Here is a 19524-nt window from a genome sequence, read left to right on the forward strand (position 1 = left end):
TCCAAGCATATTGATGGCTGATACTGGGTACAGTGTATAACCGGTATTACTAAAATAATTTAAAAACTCATAACGAGGCTCTGAATTCCTTCAAATACTAAATTTAGCTCTACAACTGATAGCGGCAGCCAAAAGATTGGGCTGTATTATCTCTGACGGCATTAACTTTATTGGTTACCCAAGAAACCCCTCTGATGACGTCACGTCTGTATCAGGGTATGCGGATATATTTGGCGAGAACACAAAACTTACCTTCATTCGTCTACCAACCGCTGCTGACAAACAGTCGTACACAGTTCAGCAGTCGAAGTGTCTTCAGTTCGTCCACCAACAAATTCCAAGATCAGGACCACATTAACCAGACAGAGTGAAGTTGGCTCCATGAAGACACAGTCTTCAAACAATCTCGTAGTATAGTAAAAGAGGGTTCACAACACAGTGAAACACACTGATGCCAGAATGGTCACTTTTCGCTCTCCGTTAATCTTCCTAACTGTATTAGCAGCATTTGAATGTGGTGTGACATATGGACGACGGGCACAAATTAAACTTGATGGGTGAGTACAAAAGACTGTCAGTGAAATATCATACATTTCGCTTCCATTCTCTGAAGAAAATACCTGTTTATAACGGATGGTTAGGCCGTTCGTAAGGTACATAACACGTAGAAGAAAGTTTTATTGCCGAGGGAGTAAGTCTGTCAATTACTATACAATTATCGCATTGCAAACAATATAAAAATAAATGGTTTCAGTTTATTAGCTAAGGCTTGATAAGGCGTTTCATTGAATAATGACCTTCAAATTGTTGGATTTCGATGGCCAAAGGCATGCATTTCAAACCTCATCGACAGAGGAGAACCATTCAGTGATCGGGAAGCTTCAGACCCAGACTTCGCTGCTATCTGTAGGCCTGCCACTGCCTAGGTGTCACTCCCAAACCCAACACTGCCTTGGGGGGGGGGGGGGGTTAAGGCTACGGATCCCAGGGAATCAAGACTGTACCTGTGTCAGTCAGAAGATGTGTTCTATTTCGACGTAGAAGCCTTTCTGCAGTGTTCTCATGTTCTGGGAATCGGGCATTGCGCTGGAATGATATTTCTTAAAACTTTGCGAAGTGAATCGACAGGTAGTTTGATTTGGGAAGATTGTTTATGCCCTTCTAAGCAATCTAATCTAAAATTGAGCGACACTGCGCGATAGAAGACACAAATATTAGGGAAAGATTCAAGATAAGACAGTGAAATTTACTTTGATGGTTTTGAGTGAGCTTTAGTTAGTTGTATTTCGTCAATTTGTGTGAAACTTTGCATAAGATTACATAAAAATGAGAGAGAGAGAGAGAGATATCCTGTACTTTTATGCATCTGAACTAAAAATGTGACTGTTCTAAATATTAGCTATCCATTTCATTTCCTTGGCAATCCATGCACAGCGCCTCAAGGCGAGTCGTTCGTTTTCAGTTTTACAAGAAAACAAAGCACATTAATATATTTGGACTCGAGACATTCCCCACCCTACCCTATCCCCTTCATTACACAACAAGTAACGGCAGTTGTATTCGATGCGCTGCGTATACGAATCGGACTCGGCGAGATTCGAAGCTGTGAAAAACTTATCCCTGTACATCACCTGTACCCACGCAAAGACTTAGCATTCTTTTCGGCAAGGCTTGACTGAATAAAAGCTTCGTTATCGATAACTGACGGATTCTGGTCAATATTTCATATATTTTGTCATCTGAATCGTAAATTGACATCGCCCGTTCGCTGCAATCAAGTTCCGGTTTGGCCGTGGGTGAGATTTCGCTAATCTGAACACCGCTATAATTTCAAGAACGTTGATATTTACTTGCCACTACAGCGTGACTCTGTCTGTCGTTTTAATACATACCCTGTTAATCACGGCTTCTCAAACCACAGTTATGTGCCTAATCGGGTTTCATGATTAAAATCTCAGCTCATTTTAATATGTATTCAAATCACCCTACCCACGCATGTGAGTACTGCTTGACTCTCTTTTTGTCCAGCTTGATACGTCACAACCACTGGCATTCCGTAACCCCCCCCCCCCCGCCCCCACCAAAAAAAGACGAAAGTCGATAAAATTGTAAACAGCTTCACTTCAGTACGTCAGGGATACACTATTTCAACCCTATGACGAGCTGTCATGATATCCATGGCAAACTGTCGCGTCACATCACACCATTACCACCTTGTCAAATACCTTTGAGATAGCCTGCGTCAATATTCAAACAGGATATTTGCTCTGATCTGTAATTGTTTTGAATACGTCAATTTGTAACTATGTCTGGTCTAAAATATTCCGTGTTTACTTTTTACTATCGAGCGTCTTTCGCAGGTGTTCGAAATAGGTGATATTTTGATACTGATCTGTCGAATCAGTCTCAAAGCCGTTGGTGAGATTCCCGTTGTGCGATGATGGCGGGATCTCTGTAATGATTCGATGGAGATTTCTTGTTGAAAAACCACCTATTATTCTGCAGTGATAGTGAAAAACCTGGAAGCATTTGCCAGCTAGCGGGGTTATCAAAGTAGCCAACTGATATGCATAATGACACGAGATGATAAAAGACACTATGATCGTTGAGTTTACACTCTTTCACAACATAAAGCGTGCTAGAACATCCGGGACATTGGGATTTCAGCTTCCGAAATTTCCAAAATACATTATCGTTCATTCAATAATGTTATATTTAAACTTCGCATGTGTTACATTCATGATAAGATGGCGGAACTGTAAATTTGCTATATGTGGTACATCCTTAAGAATATCCGCGAGTTCGTCTTTTCGTTAATTTACAGATAGGAACATTACGAGTAGTAATACTTGAGCACTTGATCAATATTATGACCAAAGGAAATCTGAAAAAAAAATTGCGTTGAGAAGAGACAAAAATTTCGTCGTCCATCGATGAAATTTTGTATGAAAATTTTCGGTTCCGGTTATAGTTGTTAGTTCCCAGACAACAATCGCCACATGACGACTGTCTTTGCAATCTTTTAAAATTGTCAAGAATCCTCATTGTGGATGGGGAGAACATTAGATTTCTAAGAAATCGTCAAAGGACACGAGCAAGATTATTTGACCATATATTTTTCATGTTCCGACATGCTCCATTCCGCAATCAGGTACTGATGCTCGCAATCTGCCTGAATAGTGGCAAACCACATCGGTTACAACTATTCACCTCATTTAGATCTTGTTTGTGACAATCCTTCGATTTGAAATCAGAAGAGACAGCCGTCTTGGCAATCGCCACCGAGTAGTCAGTGGGGAGGGTGAATTGCTGAACATGAGGGAATCTAGTCTCGACGCTGTTCCTTCTCATCACTAAAAGAAGTATGCGAAAACAGAGAAATAGCCACAGTGTCCTAATAATCTCACGGCTTTGAACAGTTCGGTGTCAACGTCTCAAAAGCTCTTTTATCGACCGAAATCTCTTTTCTTTTCTTACTGGTTGAACTCTGTAAACCTTATGAGTGGATGATACTAAAATAACTCCTGTGAAAAAGACAAGCCTTATTTGAGAAGCATGGCAACCGGTAAAAGCTCATGTGTTCCTTTAAAATCAGACATCAGCTTAGGATACATTAAATTTAAAAGTAATTTATTCATTTACGGGGCTTCCCATCGCTGTTATGAATCGTAGTTTGAATCTGCATTTCGCGAAAACACAGTAATCACTATTGTTGCATCATCCACTCACAGAATGTGTTTTAATCTCATATCATGGTTTTCGTACGTATTGAAGCTTTTATCCCGAGGTTAGGTGAGGGAGCGAGGGTGTCATCTACGAATCGCGTTCTTTTTTCTATATCCAGTGGGCATTAGTGAGGTAATATCTATATCGACAAGTTATCATATTAAGTTCAGTGATTCCCATCGCCTGGTGCTCTCCAACAGTGTCAAGGTAAGAAGCAAGAGAAGTGGGCTTCTACGGCTGCAGTACAAAAAAAATGAGGAGACTTATCAGCTTGCCAGGACAACGCATTTAAATATCAATTAATATAAGTGCGCATCCTTTAGGGCAGTTGCTGTACAGCTTTTTCTTGTTGACATTTCAGAAATGACATTCTATCTATCTATTCTTCACAGAATCAACGAAGAAGATCTGATCGACCAGTTGTACCTCTTACGTCAGAACGCAAGGTCCGCCGGGAACGCAGCAGATGAAGGTAAGTGAGCTACACTGTAATAAGAAAAACTGGCAACTTGCATTGTCATGTCAACGTGCAGGAAGGTGGCATCCTTGAGCCTTCCTTTTTGTGCGTCCCTGCTCGTGATGAAATGCACCACAGCCAGCACGGTGGGCAGGTAATCCAACTAGAGACAAATAGTTGTGTGCGGGGACTGAGAATTTCGTAAACAGAGAAGATCTATCGACACAAGCGAGTTACCTGTACTCAAAGAGTCTGACTATGACGCACCGCTCATGACCTAATTCCGCTATGTTTACCCTCTTCTTACCATTTTGACGGCGTAAACACACTTGAATTATGCACACTATCAAATGCTACAAGTGATATCTGTACTTGTCAACGGTTCATGTTCGTCCGTAACACAGATAAGCAAAAGCTAATTAAAACAGGTCAAAGGGTTGTAGGGTTCCAGCAGTTCTAGACTTGGTTCGTGAATTTCTAATTTAAAAATACTTATGTGATAGTTTTTCTTGTGTCTCTCCTAATTCATACAAACCTATTTGGAATTTTAATTTTAGCAGCCAAGGCCTCGGGCCAGGTATTCCTAGCGATTAATTGAACGCCTTACCTTTGAGTCTGCGCAGTAGTGAGTTTCTGCCGGATTCACATGTAATTCCGTGAGAAACTCCCCTGTATAGCGTTCACCCCTCTCATTGCGTTCACCCCACTCACGCGTTTCACATGAAAACAGAGCAGAAATTATCGCGTTCACCCCACTCAAACATTCACAAATCACAGACTTGAATCAAGTCTATTCTAGTAAATGAATGGCATACAAAACTGTGACATTTTTTGCAGTTAACAGCTGAGTCAGAGAATCACAGGTACGACTGGTGTGAGTTTGGTTAGCTCGTATGTGAGCAAATCTCTCTCTCTCTCTCTCTCTCTCTCTCTCTCTCTCTCTCTCTCTCTCTCTCTCTCTCTCTCTCTCTCTCTCTCTCTCTCTTCATGTTCCTACATACCATCACCATAATACATTGAAACATGCATATACACACATTCATATATACACACGTACATGACCATGTATCTTGAAAATTGTGCAGCTAGTGAATTTCATAGCAACCGGCGATTTGAACGTGACCTGTTCGCGATTGTAGTTCATTTAGCAAGATCCTCGAGCATGTACATATCTCTACAAGCTGGAATTGTGACACAATGGCTAGTAGTGTCTGTGAATGGATCTCAAACCGACTTGCGGTGATGAGAATTTTCCATTAGCCAATTCGACTTGTTCACTGACATTGTCTTGACAGTAGCATCGACAGTTATCTAATCACTGCTGGAATCGCAAGATCATGTGGCCTTATAAACAGCTGTGATAATGTACTGATAGTACTGTTTGTCTGTTAGAGTGTGATGCCATATCAGATCAGGCAGGCATTGATAGTCTCTGGGCATTGCTAGCAACACGTAAGTTCGCCTAGTATTAAAATGTGATAAAACTACCATATTATGCAAAAAGTAATGAGCGAGGCAAAGTCAGTGATGGCGTCGAATGTCTTATGGCCAATTTGGCGCCATGTTAAATAGGATAATTAACGTGATGAAAACTGTAAGCCGTTCGGGATCTTCAGTTGCTGTTAAACCGTTCTCAAATTAAGTCCTAATTTTATCATTTGCTGTCACGCAAAGGTAAATTAATACAGCGACGAAGACCCTTCAACGTGACATTAGACTTAGCATGTAAATTAAGTCCTGGTAAGACACAGTTTGACCCATCAAAGCACGTCGTCGTACCAACAGTCGGTTGTGGTTCGATACACGGCGAGGCCTGGGCACCTGTAAGGTAACGGGCGTCATTTACGGCGGAGGGGTGGAGGGGCCACAAAAACAGCATGTTGAAGGGGCGTCTTGAAAATTCAAGAGTACTATAAGTGGGCCTCCAACTTTTCACTCAATGCCAATCCTACCGATAAATAACTCTGAACTTGGCAGAGAACGATGATTTCTTAAACCATGCAGTTTTCTTAAGTCATCCAATGAGACAGCTGTGTTTCAATAACTGATGATCATTTACAGTTCGTGCTCGTGAACACGGTATTGCTGACTGTGATAGTGTGGTGAGATGAGAAATCCAAAATCAAATTTCTAGTATACAATTCGTAGTGCCCTCTTAATCACCATATTCTAGTGATGTTCATTGATATCACTTTTCAAGGATGCATAAATGCGCAGATATTGGCAGTTTTGTGTTGGAAAAAATTTGTGCATGGTTTATGCTATAGACAACCGTATATGGTGAAATGACACTTTTTGGGTGAAAGTCCAAAATCAAATTTCTTGTACTCGATTGCCCTCTTAATCAATAATCATCATATTCCAGTGAATTACATTCATATCCGTGTCAAAAGGTATATTAATGCAAAGATATTGCCAGTTTTGTATTCTAAAAAAATGTTCATAGTTTGCACTATAGATAACCTTGTATAGTGAAATGATACTTTTGATGAAAATTCAAAATCAAATTTCTTGTTCACAAATACACTTCTAATGACCATATCCCAGTGAAGTACATTCATATCAATTGTCAAACATCTTTATAAATGCGCAGATGCATCTGGTTTTCTTCGGATACAGCAAATTTCGTTGTTTGCACCATGGACTATCAGATACGGTGAAATGACATTAGGCAAAATTCAGTAATCAAATTTCTTGTACACAAATGCGCTTTAAAAAGTGCCGTACTCTTGTAAGTAGATTTATGTTTACAATGAGATATATGTAGTGTGTATGTATATATATATATATATATATATATATATATATATATATATATATATATATATATATTATATATATATATATATATAGATAGATAGATAGATAGATAGATAGATAGATAGATAGATAGATAGATAGATAGATAGATAGATAGATAAACATTCAGATTCCATGAGAATAATCTTTCTTATGCTTACTTGGGCTCTAGCCGTTTATTGAACCACAAGCGACTGTGGTCTAACCCTCTTACAATCAGCATCGTTGGTCGCTCATTATCCTGGTCACTATGCCGAGAACTCCAATATATTATCTATTTACACATATTAACGAGGAAAATTTCAGAATCAGCGACTATGGGAGTCGCGACTTGTGCAAGATTAGGCAGAGTCCCTCTGAATACAGTGAATTCACAAAATTTAATGAATATGGAATCGTTTGAAGAGGCGAATACTGCATGAGCGCACCTAGTTCGGCGACCTTAGCAACACAACATCACATATTTTACAACACAGTGTTATAGTGTCAATGACTGCACACATCCACACGCTCGTACAAAAGAATGATAACCAAATGAAGTAGGAGATAGTGCAATCGGTATCAGCAAGTATCAACATCTTGTGAGGTATCGTTGCCAAGGATGTCTGGTTTTCTAGTGTCTATTGTGCTGCGTGAAGACAGATTCTCGCACAGATTGCCTTTTAGCTCCGTTGATGTCAGCAACGCTGAGCTTCAGATAGGCTGATTGTCCGTCGTCGTCCGTCCGTCCGTTCGTCCGTCGTCCGCCCGTCCTCTGCCCGTCGAAATCATGCGTCAACAATTGCCTTCTACTCTGAAACTGCACGTCCAATTGCTTTGAAATTTGGTATGCAGTTCACTTGGAGTGACCTCAGTTAGGTTTGTTCAAACTGTGGTGAAATTTATTTGTATTTTTGGGGCAATTTTTTGCGATTTTTGGTCAAAAAATTTGTTTCTTAAAATCTACTAATCTGATAGCTTTGATATTTTGTATATAGGTTTGTACAAGTGAACTAAATGTAATGAATTGAAATTGTGATGAAATTTACAATGTTGTATTTTTGGGGCAAATTTCGGCATTTTTGTCAAAATATGTTTCTCCAAAACTGCTTGTCTGATAGATTTGATATTTGGTATATAGGTTCCTAGGGGTTATCTTATTTATGATGAAATTATAATTAAATCTACCATTTATATTTTGGGGGTAATTTTTGTCATTTTGGTCAAAAATTTGTTTCTCAAAACTGCTTGTCTGATAGATTTGATATTTGGTATATAGGTTCCTAGGGGTTATCTTATTTATGATGTATTGAAACTATGATAAAATCTGCAATTTTGTATTTTTTTTGGCAATTTTGCGGTTTTTGGTCAAAAAATTGTTTCTCAAAAATATCCATGTAGCTTTCGTTGACATGTTCCCATGGATGATCATGTAATATGTTCAAATTATGAAGAATCTTCAAATGTGTATTTTTGCAGCTATTTTTGACATTCTTTGTCAGGCCATCCTGAAATCAGCTATCAAAGATTTCCGCCTCTTCATCAACACATTTGTCACAAATAGTTATTTTTTGCATAACACAGCGAGCTATATCGGCCGGTAGGTCGCTTGGTACTTGTCTAGCACCTGGATTATGAACCAATGGTCGTTTTTGAACATTCATTGTTCTGAAAGGGATAGGATTTGGAAGTTTTTGTGCATGGAATATTACGCCTTCACCACCATTGCTGTGTTTCATCAATGACATTCACGGCATGACTTGAAGAAACAGCCGGCAAATACACAAAAGTTGCACCACCTGTTGTTGACGGTAGGTTAAGGGTGGTGTCGTATGTTACCGACAATTTTTTCAAGGCAATATTTCTCACCAAAGATGACATGCAAACCTCCGCATACAATACGTTTTCAAAAAGCAGAGAATCTACAATTTATATGCTAGCAATAGTTTTCGAAACATGAAGGGTGTTCGTTCTTTACATACATGTATTTGGAGTAACAAACAAACTCAATTTTGGTATGACTAAACACCTTGACGCTACCCTACGTGCAATTTATATAAGCAAACGTTTAAACCCCCCTCCCCCCACCCCGGCCAGTAATGGATGAAAGCAAACTTTGCACGACAAAATCAATGCACAAGGCGAAGCAAAGTACATTATGGAGTACAAAGTTTGCTTCAGTCCATTTTGGGCGGGGGGTACTTTATTGCTATTGTTTTATAGTTTTGGTAATGCCAGAGAATTTCGTAGCTATAGAAAACATCCGGGCCACAGTGCAGGATAATTGGATACATCATCAGTAATAATCTGGGGGATGACGTCACAAAATTCACTAGTATTGGCAAATATGTAATATAACATCTTATAAGGATCATACTTCCTATAGAAAAAAACATTATAAGCTTACAGTGTTTAATCTTGGTCTTAAATAGCTTCGAATGACTGACATTCCCCCCAAAAAGTTACTGAATGTCATGAGAAGCTAAATTTTATTCAACTCAGTTTTACAGCTGCTTGTTGTGCACAAAAGCACACCCAACCGATATAACAATGTTGATTCAACAGTTACTGAAAATTGTATGAATCTTTAAAAATACGTAATATCAAGCAGAAAAATACGCTGTGCAACGTGTCACCACAGCACTATGCTAGTGGTCACCGTAGCTGAAGCAGCACCTGAGGTGTTGTCAAGTAATCGGCCATCGTTAGAGCGACCTCGTGCGACACATATTGGATTGCTGAACGGTACGCATGTGCAAGCTGTTCGGAGGTAGTACTGGAATGCTATAGGCTGATATTCGTTATAAAATATCACTGAAAACATTAAAAAAAATAAGGAAAGAGAGTATTGTCTTGTTTTCAGCCCCAACATTCGTATGGCCTTATTAAAAAAAGGTTTGCTAAATATGAGAAATGGTGGTAAAGTTCAAACACGCTGAATATCTCTTCGACCAAACATATCTGAGTGAGGATACTATCTTTCACAAGCTTCATCAAAATTGGTACAGAAATTTATCATGCAAATAAGTAGTTAATTGACAAGACATTGCTAAATGCAGTTTTTAGATTATCTTAAGGGTGAATTTTGAATACCACTGACGGAAGTGGACGGCAGGTTGTTTATCAGCTTTATATTCACAAAATCAAATAATTTATTTACACAACTTTCGATTGAGAACAAGGGACTAACACCGTGCATATAACATACATATACACTCAAACTCAACACGAACTAGATGGCCACTATGCAACTTTAAACAAGTTTTATCGACTTTGGCGTTGCATTTATTGATGCTCGCAAAACTGCATTTTTTCGATTAATCCACTTGACTTCGCTAAATGTCTTTCGATGTTATCGTATCAAGACACGATTGAACATCGTACCAAGATCCATCTGATATTTAACAGTAGCTGTGAAAGCCAACGGACCTACACACATACAGGCAGACCGTCAGACAGACAGACAGCCTGAGACAGACACGCTAAACATTGATATTACCATGCACCTACCGTAGTTACTTTAATAGCCCAATTTAAATGAACAAGTGATAAAAATTCATGATGTACATATATGCAGGTGCCGTCAACTAAGCTGTTCGTGCAAAAAGGTGTTCGTGCGAAGTTTTTCAGCGGGCGGGCAAATTTCAAAACTGATCAGCGGGCGGGGAGAAAATATCGATATTTCTGTGGGCGGGGAAGGAATTTCACTATTTTCAGTGGGCGGGGAGAAAATTTTGACAGTGGGCACCGGAAGATACGTAGAGGGAGGGGAAAGCAGCGTGGTTGATAGAACTTGAGGGGAGATTTAGCACCTAACTTAGAGGGGAGCAATGTTCCAAGGTATACTGCTAGCTGCTCGCACGGTTTGCATTGATCTGGGTTGCCTAGTAGGCATCTAGTTGGCAATGGGAAATTTCAGTAGTGGGGAGAGGGCAGAGGGGAGCTTGAAATGTTGTGGGGAGTGGGGAGCGGGCACACTACAGGTACTGGAGGGTAGCGGGCATCAAAATTCAGTGGGAGGGCACATTTTCCTTGTATGCCAGCGGGAGGGCAGTTACGAACAGCTCTACTTTCCCTCCAAATTTTAGGTCAAGGTCAAAAATAAGAAAAATCGGCATGTAAGCCTTCAAAACATGTTTTGTGACGATTTTGAGATATTCATGAAATTTAACAGTTGGCGGGCACCTGTATATGTACATATTTTCAGATATTGGGATTAAGGCGGCACCTATGATCCCACGCAGGCCGACATTTTCTCCAACAACGAGCAAAGCGCCATCAACGACACAACTGCCGACAACAAGCGAAACTCAGCCTACGACACAATCGTCTACGGAGCCTGCGACGACTAAAGCGTTAACTATGGCAAAGCAGATCACGTTATCTCCGACAAATGAAACTCGGACAGGTTGGTACCATCATAATTTATTCTCTGATATGTCTGTGACCTCAGGGTCGCTATACTGTGACGCACAAATATACTGTATCATATGTCACGTTAAGACAAACCCTGACTTCAAAAGTGTCCCCATGCTAAATGTCCCGTAAGATGGGGGTTGACTCAAGTCTAAAAATACCTAACGTAAAACGGATGCTTTTTAGCCTAATGGATATTTTTCAAAGTAATTTTAGCTGCAATTTAATACTTCAAGTTGGATACAAAATATACAAAATTAGGGTTGAGGACAGAATTAACAATAGGGAGTGCTAGTGTCTATAAGTACATATACTGCAGGATTGACGGCTTACCTTTAATTCATATTGGCAGCATCAGCTGCAAATTTTAATTCTCATCATTATTTGTGTTCTGTCAGATCAGTGCATTTCCTTGTTCTACTTCCAACATCATCATTGAAATATGCCAATTGTTCGAACTGTCAACTCAGCCTTTATCTGTAAATCCCACATTACTATTCTCAACCAAAGTTTTACTCCGGACATTACGTCATTTCTCAACGATAATTTTGAATACCGTACACACTGAGCGGTGTTTGCAAAGCTTATTGTCTATACTAGCACATCTAGAGCGGAGATAAAAATGTATACTTTTTCTCCAGAGTTGAAATAATGCAAGCATTATCAAAAATTACAGCTTCGACACATATTTTGTGTCACTGTTCAATGGTGGACGAACTTGAATTTGTTTGCACAATGTCTGTTCCTGACGTTCACTGAACAAACTCATGTGTCTGTTCAGAAATAATAAAAGTAAAACTATTTAAAATGTAAGCAGTTAAGATATAGTGTGTATATGGCATGTTTACATTCAACATTGATTGGTTTTGATTCAGTCAACAAGTCTGTAAAATTTGTCTTCAACCAACTTTGAATAGATTCGCCGCGAGCAAAAAAGAGAAAAGCGAAAACACGACAGTTTCACACTTGAAGGAATGTTTGAAAAATTCGGCAAAATGATATATTTTCTTTTTTCTAGTTCCGATGCCGTCACCGTACAAGTCAGGATACTGTGCAACTTGGGGGAGGGACGCATATCAAACCTTTGACGGGGTTCACTACATGTACAAGGGCGAGTGTACGTACAAACTCGTTTCCGATTGCTTCAGTTCAATGTTCGACGTCTACGTCCACAACGACGGTGACTGTGAGTACCCCGAGTGCAGGCGTTCGATCACCGTCGACACAACCGGCAACCCAAAGAACGGAGTCTTCCTGACGGTCGAAGATGACGGACGCGTGTCGGTAACCAAGGGCGATCAGAGCCTGGTTCTCCCGACCTTCGTAGACGGTCTTCTGATCGAGAACGTCGCTCATTACGTGTTTGTACGCAGTAGTCTCGGCGGCTTCAGGATCGTGTGGGACGCACGGGAATATATCGGTGTCTCTGTCACCGCTGATCACTGGGATCACACCTGTGGACTGTGCGGGCGTTACAACAACGACCCGAGCGATGATTTCACGGACTCGAGCGGGCATGTGCAGAGTGACCCCTATTTCTTTGCGGAGAGCTGGAAGGTGTTCCTCGAAGACGAAGGTCAGTCACGGTAGCATTACCAGCAAGGCGGATAGCCTATGATGTATCGATTATCTCTGATCATCTGACATTATTGTTTAAAGCCCCAGTGCTGCTAACTTTTGATGATAATTTCACCATTTTTATTTTGAATGTGAACCATAATTCCTTGATCTTCTCCCCAAAGAATGTTGATATACACAGTATCCAGCTTGTCAACTCAGCCCCTATGGTTGTAAAGTGCATTGTTATTGTTGAAAACTGACTTCTGGTCCGGACTAGAATTCAAATGTAAACAATAACCATGCATTTCACACATATAGACGCTAAGTTGACAAGCTAAATAGTGGGTGTTTCAACATTCTTTGGAGAGTAGAATAAGAAGTTGCAATTGATTTATAAAATTAAAATAATGAAAAAAAACCATCGAAAGTTAGCAGCACTGGGGCTTTAAAATATTTGGTGAAGAAAATAAAACAACCTGGCGGAAATCGTACGAGAAAGGCGGGCAAAAAGAGTATCATTCCTAGCTCTCTACTAATATGATGTGACATTTTCTCGTATGGTACTTATTTGTCCAGGATTATAATCAGCAAGCTCACTCATGCTGTTGAACTTTACATTTGCATACTGTGAACATCGATACACAGTGTTGTAGCCGCTCTGTTAGAGCAACGCCACTTCTCCGAGTCTCCATCTTTCGAGAGTTGAATGTTGAGTTGAATTTCGTTTTCTGTTCACAATGAATATATAAATAAATAAAACAATCAATTAAGAAATTGATTTATCAATTAATCTGTTATTTTTTAACGGGTACAAAAATCTAACATTTTGATGATAGGTTGCGAAGCGGCGCCAGCGCTACCACCCGTGTGTACGTCCGTGTACATACCGCCATCGTACAGAGACCAATATCAGGAATTCGTCCAGCATCAAGCCTACGTCACGACCACGTGCTCACAGTTGCAGCAGCCGCCGTTCGATCAGTGTCATTCAGTAAGTAAGGCAGTTTAAAGAAAATTCTTTGTTTGCCGTCCTTGGAATTTTGAAAAACCTACTAGCCAGCCGGGGAAAAAAACAAACACAGACAAAAAAACACAAGTGTATAAACATAAGCTCAATTTTTATTTGGTTTCGTTTTGAAAAATAATATTTTTATTTTAATAGTGTTAACATTGTATTTGTTTTCTTAGTTTTCTCTAAAAATCTACCAACACGCGGACGGCAAACAAAGAATTTTATTTAAGGCGCCAAAAGCATAAAAAGCAATCGTGCCCTAAACGGCAATAAATACAATATCTAAAGAAAAATTGCGCCATCAGTAGACAATCGGTAGAGTAATGACAAGGATTCATCATAGTGGCCCTCGAAATAGCAATATTAATTTGAGATTCTTGTTCAATGTGTGTCTAGATGATCTTAGCAAATCGCTTGCTTCTCTACCATATGGTTGCCTCATTGGCGTATCTTGCTGTCGATATAATAAAGGCAATGCAGTTTATAAGCCAGGGATCTCCACAAGGGTATTTTTAGGGATGGTCGAGCCCTCCGTTTGGAGAAGAATATATTTTAACAACAAAAGAATATGCAAATTATACATTGTTATGTAAATTGTTGCCCCTCCTTTTTCCCAAGCTGTGGAGAACACTGTAAACTAAACCAAAATATCGAATGAATTTAATATCTGTATTAAGTGCTGCGCATTTAACCACTTCTACCTTCCTTAAAAGTAATTTTCTGACAAAAAACTGAAATTTATTGACAAAAGTATATCACATTATTCGTGATAAAAGCATTTTTCAAAACTGAATGTGCATTCCATTGACTAAAAAAATACCCAATTTTATTAGATAACGGACGAGACATCGATGATTTTAGGGGTCATGGAACATTTGCATGTATTTAATACTACAAGTAATGCATGCTTTAGGAAGCGTAGACCCGTTTCATTTTCCTGTCTTCAGTTTCATGCTAAAAATGTATCGGTATCTGCTTTTAGACCGTGGATCCCCAACCGTACATTGACGCCTGTGAACACGAGACATGTAACTGCAATGAAACACAATCGTCATGTCCATGCGACAACTTCGAGGCGTACGCCCGAGAGTGTGAACGTCATGGTGTCACCCTGGACTGGAGGACAGATCAGCTTTGCCGTAAGTTTAGATTCGTGTTGTACAAGAAACTTTATATTTACCTCGAGTTGTACGATAGCCGGGCATGCTATCATGATTATCTCAACTGCTAAGAATTATGGGAAGGCTACCATTTACCTTCACCGATACAAACCTAAATAATTTCATAATTCGCAACTTGATTACTTTGTCGATACTCTTTTAAAAAAGGTTCGAATGCCACAAGCTGTAGATTTCGTTCCGTTGTTTCTAGCCTTGGATTTTAATGTATTTTTTATATTTCAGCAATTACATGTGAATCAGGTCTCGTGTACGACCACTGCGGCACTTCGTGCCCACAGACTTGCCTGCAGAAACAACCAATATGCGAGGAGGACTTTTGTGTAGACGGCTGTCGTTGCCCGGACGGTACGTACCTGCAGGACGGACAGTGTATACCCCTCTCAGAGTGTACGTGTACTTACCAGGGTGAAGAGTATGCGCCTGGCGCCGTCCTGTCTCAGGACTGCAATGAATGGTGGGTAGAATTGAACCAATTGACGCACTCCTTAATAAAATGCTAATCACTAGTCTGACGAATCAACGGCAAGTTTATTTTTCATTGCGTTCTTCCCTATTCACTTTGCCCTGAATTCTAAGAGTTTTTTGAATTTTACACATTTATTGTATGAATAAATTACAAATGAAATGCCAGCGTACAACAAGGTATAATTATAGGGAAGACAATAATCTGTAAGTCAGAGTCTTTTATCACGTGATCATAATTGCCTTCAACACATGTAATCTGTCGTTCGGTTTCTTTCTGTGGTCGGTAAATAATGGTATGATAGTTTGGCACCGTATTGCGTCTTCTCTTAAGGCAGAATGTGTCTCGGGAACATTTTTCGGACTTTCATATATTTCTGTGCTGCTTGTACTGTGTGGACTCGCTCGAAACATGTGGAGTAAATGAATTTTCCAATGTCTTTGTTTTTGTGAATATCAAAAATTTAATTTCCTGGTATTTAGATAACAGAGGGTAAAGCGGCCATTTTGAGTTGGAAAATGTCGGTAAATTTTAGATACTTTGTCTTACCCGAAACTTTGCACGATTTATCTAACTTTTTGATTTTGAAGGAGTATTGTTATAAGGTTCCTTGAGTCAAATTTATAAATTTTAATGTCCTTTTGCTTTAACAGTGCCTTGACGCTCCTACACGCGCCATTTTACAATTGCTTTCGTTTTTTCATCACATAGCATCTGCCACAATGGGAAATGGGATCTCTGCACAGCAAACCAGTGCGACGGTGAGTGAATTAGTTTCCGTCTACTTTCATGGAAATGTTTCAGATCGGAATTTTCTTTGTTATTTCACTTGTACAGTGACCACCCCAATACGTGAGGGAAATCTAACAGTCGTCGATGAGAAAAAAGGGGGAACCTTTAAAATTGCGGATAAAATTAGCTTGATCATGATCATGTCAAGTTATTATTTTAACGGTGTCCATCATGTAGTACTCTCATCAGTGGAAACATATGGAACAAAATTCCTCTCCTGTGTTTCTGTAACCATGACATTTGTCTCCTAAGATAAACGATTCCAGTGAAGATAATTACCTGTCTTATTCTTTTGACAGGAATTTGTTCAATCTGGGGAGATCCGCATTTTGAAACGTTTGACGGTAAGAAGTACAACTTCCACGGTGAGTGTACCTACGTCGTCGTCGAAGACTGCTTTGATGCGACCAGCGATTACAAGATCATCGGGGAGACGGCACAGTGTAGCCAGATCGAAGGGCGTACCTGTCTTGCAAGCCTCCACATCCAGGTCGGGGCGTCTCACGTGAAACTGAAGAAGAACCACCAGGTTTATGTGGATGGCGATGATGTGACGTCATTTCCGCACGACGTCGACGGCGACGTGCTGATTGAGAAAGTGACGTCAGTGTATTTGAAGGTATGGTTCTAATTTCTCTATGAAGAGAAACTGTTCTCAGCGGGACAATAACTGTGAGATTTGACAATATTTATATTACTTTTGGTCCAGAAAACAAGCATACATTTCCCCCAAATAACGGAAAGTAAATCAAAAGTTACCGCTACAGTTGCTTTAAATTTGTCAGTATATTGAATTGAAATTTTCCTGAAACACCTTGGTAGTACACAGCGATCATTACACGCCTGCAACTTTAATATATTTCGTTTGCTTTATTATTTGTAGGCAACTCTACACAATGGACTGCAAGTATTATGGGATGGAGATAGTAGAGCCTACATCACTGCCACTGCAGATCACGCCAACAACACTTGTGGTCTCTGCGGTACTTTTAACAACAACCAGCTTGATGACTTCTACACAAAACAGGGTATGCATTGTCTGTACTCAAGCATGCAAATCTGAGTAAGATATGCAGGTTTTTTGGTGTGGACAGACTTTAGAATCAAGAAGAAATCTTACCCTTATGGCGACCTCAAAAAGGATCTTCCTGTCTTCTACTAGTATACGGTGTTAGGAAAGAGATAAAGGGCATTTGATGCACACGAGAGTCAAACGATATGTTTTGTTGTGATCGGTTCTACGTTTTCGATGAATCTTTTACCGCCATGCTGTAGTACAAATTAAGAACAAGAAATATGCACTTGTAGAGTATTCAAAAACTGTCTATTATGATGATGGGCGCTTGAAAAACCTTTGGAATCGATGCAAAACTTCAGGCAAAAAAAGAGAGAGAAATGTCGTTTCTCACCCTCACGCGTCGATCGAGACTGGTCGCGCCTGCCAATTTTTTGGGGTGGGGGGTAAAAAATGAAAATAAAAGTACAACAGTGGGCTTCTCATGGCGGAAAATGTTAATATCTGAGGAATTACATTAATCACACTCTACAGTTACGTGATTGTCTCCTTGCTGAGTGTCAGAATTACCTCGCCATGTTAAAATTCCTGTTTTGTTGTTTTATATCAGAAGTTTGATCTTGTGAGCTTAAAAATCAAACAAGGAAAGTAAATCCTCGCATCATTTTTGTCAGACAGAACGAGAAACAAAAGAATCTGTAATTATTTGCTCTTATAAAGATTTGTGTCTTTTGAATTATCGTTTATAGAATGTGATTTTTTTTTTAATTTTTCATTTTCTACAGGTGACATCGAAGTGAATCCAGCTGATTTTGGTAACAAGTGGAAAGCTGATCAGACGTGCACCAATGTTCCTTCCAGTGACCCAGTCACCCTGAATCCATGTGACGTGTTCTCCCAGAATGCATTTCAGGCGGAACAGACTTGTTCGCGCATGCAAACCGATCCTATATTCCAAGGTTTGTAACGAAACATTGACGTAAATTGTCAAGAATAACTTTTTTATGTGTTGCGAACTGTAGAACATGCGTTTCTGCTCAAGTCAGTTATGACCGTAATCCGGTTGAACATTCCACTGTACCGCAATTCTAGACATTAAACTATTTTATGAGTTTACACTCGGACTAATTATTTGATTTAATCCCAGACGAATGGTGTTCTGAGATTTTATCATAAAACGGAGGTCCGATCCACAGCCTATGATTCAGCGCAATCAAAGCCGACAAATAGGCAATTATATTCCATTTTATGAGATGCGTAATTGTTTTAATAAATATTTGCAACATACCTTCTTGTGTGTCAATAAAAAATATTGACGTACAGCAAACAAGCGTATATATATGTATGGTCATCACATAAAGAGATAAATTCTTGCCTCGGACAAGTTTCGACGAATAATATATCGCTTACGGTATCTACAACGCACGACCGGTAAAATCAGTTTAAAGAATAACTAGCTTTCATATCACCGCAGTTGCGTCGAAATCTTAAGTTTTCTTATTACTTCTTAACGACTTGTGCATTGTTTTCGAATTCCAGCATGCCATTCAGTTCTTCACCCAGTCACCTATATTCACAGTTGTTTGCAAGATTTCTGTAAGTGCGAGGACAACACGTGCCACTGCGACGCATTCGCCCACTATGCGCATGACTGTGGCCAAAGGGGCGTGGTCATCGACTGGAGACCGTCGACTCCGGATTGCGGTGAGTGATAATGATCATCCTTGTCACGGCATACCGTTATTACGGTTGAAGCGATATTTTACGCTGCAATTTTGTTCAATTACCCATATTACACGCTCTGATCCAACAGGTGGTTTTTATTAATCTGCCATTTCTACAGGGCCAGTTGCTGTACCATGTGACCATTTTATCACAATCTGTTCTTTTTTACGGTAGTATGCGTCTCGCAAGTTAAAGACTTCAACTTTTGCTTAAACTTTCCTTAATTTGATCAAACTTTAAATCATTCTTTTACCAAATAAAATAATAAGTATCAGAGGTCATCGTGCAGAGTTTGGTACCTGTGAAGCGAATTGTCATTTACCGATATTTGAAATTCAAAATGATTGTCACCCCTGCGTTAACTCTATAAGGAAATTTTCGATTTTCGAAAAACTAAAA

General features: G+C 39.6%; 1 protein-coding gene across 1 annotated transcript in view; it reads left to right on the top strand.

The window, feature by feature from the left end:
- The first annotated feature begins 246 nt into the window (after positions 1-246).
- The window catches only part of LOC139116638 (mucin-2-like), a 104138-nt gene continuing 84860 nt past the window's right edge, over positions 247-19524 (top strand). Inside the window, 12 exon segments of the mRNA XM_070679234.1 lie at positions 247-557; positions 4119-4198; positions 11169-11369; positions 12396-12953; positions 13774-13928; positions 14932-15088; positions 15353-15584; positions 16305-16354; positions 16685-17004; positions 17269-17413; positions 18186-18359; positions 18940-19104. Of these exon segments, the coding sequence (XP_070535335.1) occupies positions 460-557; positions 4119-4198; positions 11169-11369; positions 12396-12953; positions 13774-13928; positions 14932-15088; positions 15353-15584; positions 16305-16354; positions 16685-17004; positions 17269-17413; positions 18186-18359; positions 18940-19104 (2335 nt within the window). The 5' untranslated portion in view covers positions 247-459.

This window comes from Ptychodera flava, chromosome 17 (genome assembly GCF_041260155.1).
Source record: "Ptychodera flava strain L36383 chromosome 17, AS_Pfla_20210202, whole genome shotgun sequence".
Classification (NCBI taxonomy): Eukaryota; Metazoa; Hemichordata; class Enteropneusta; family Ptychoderidae; genus Ptychodera; species Ptychodera flava.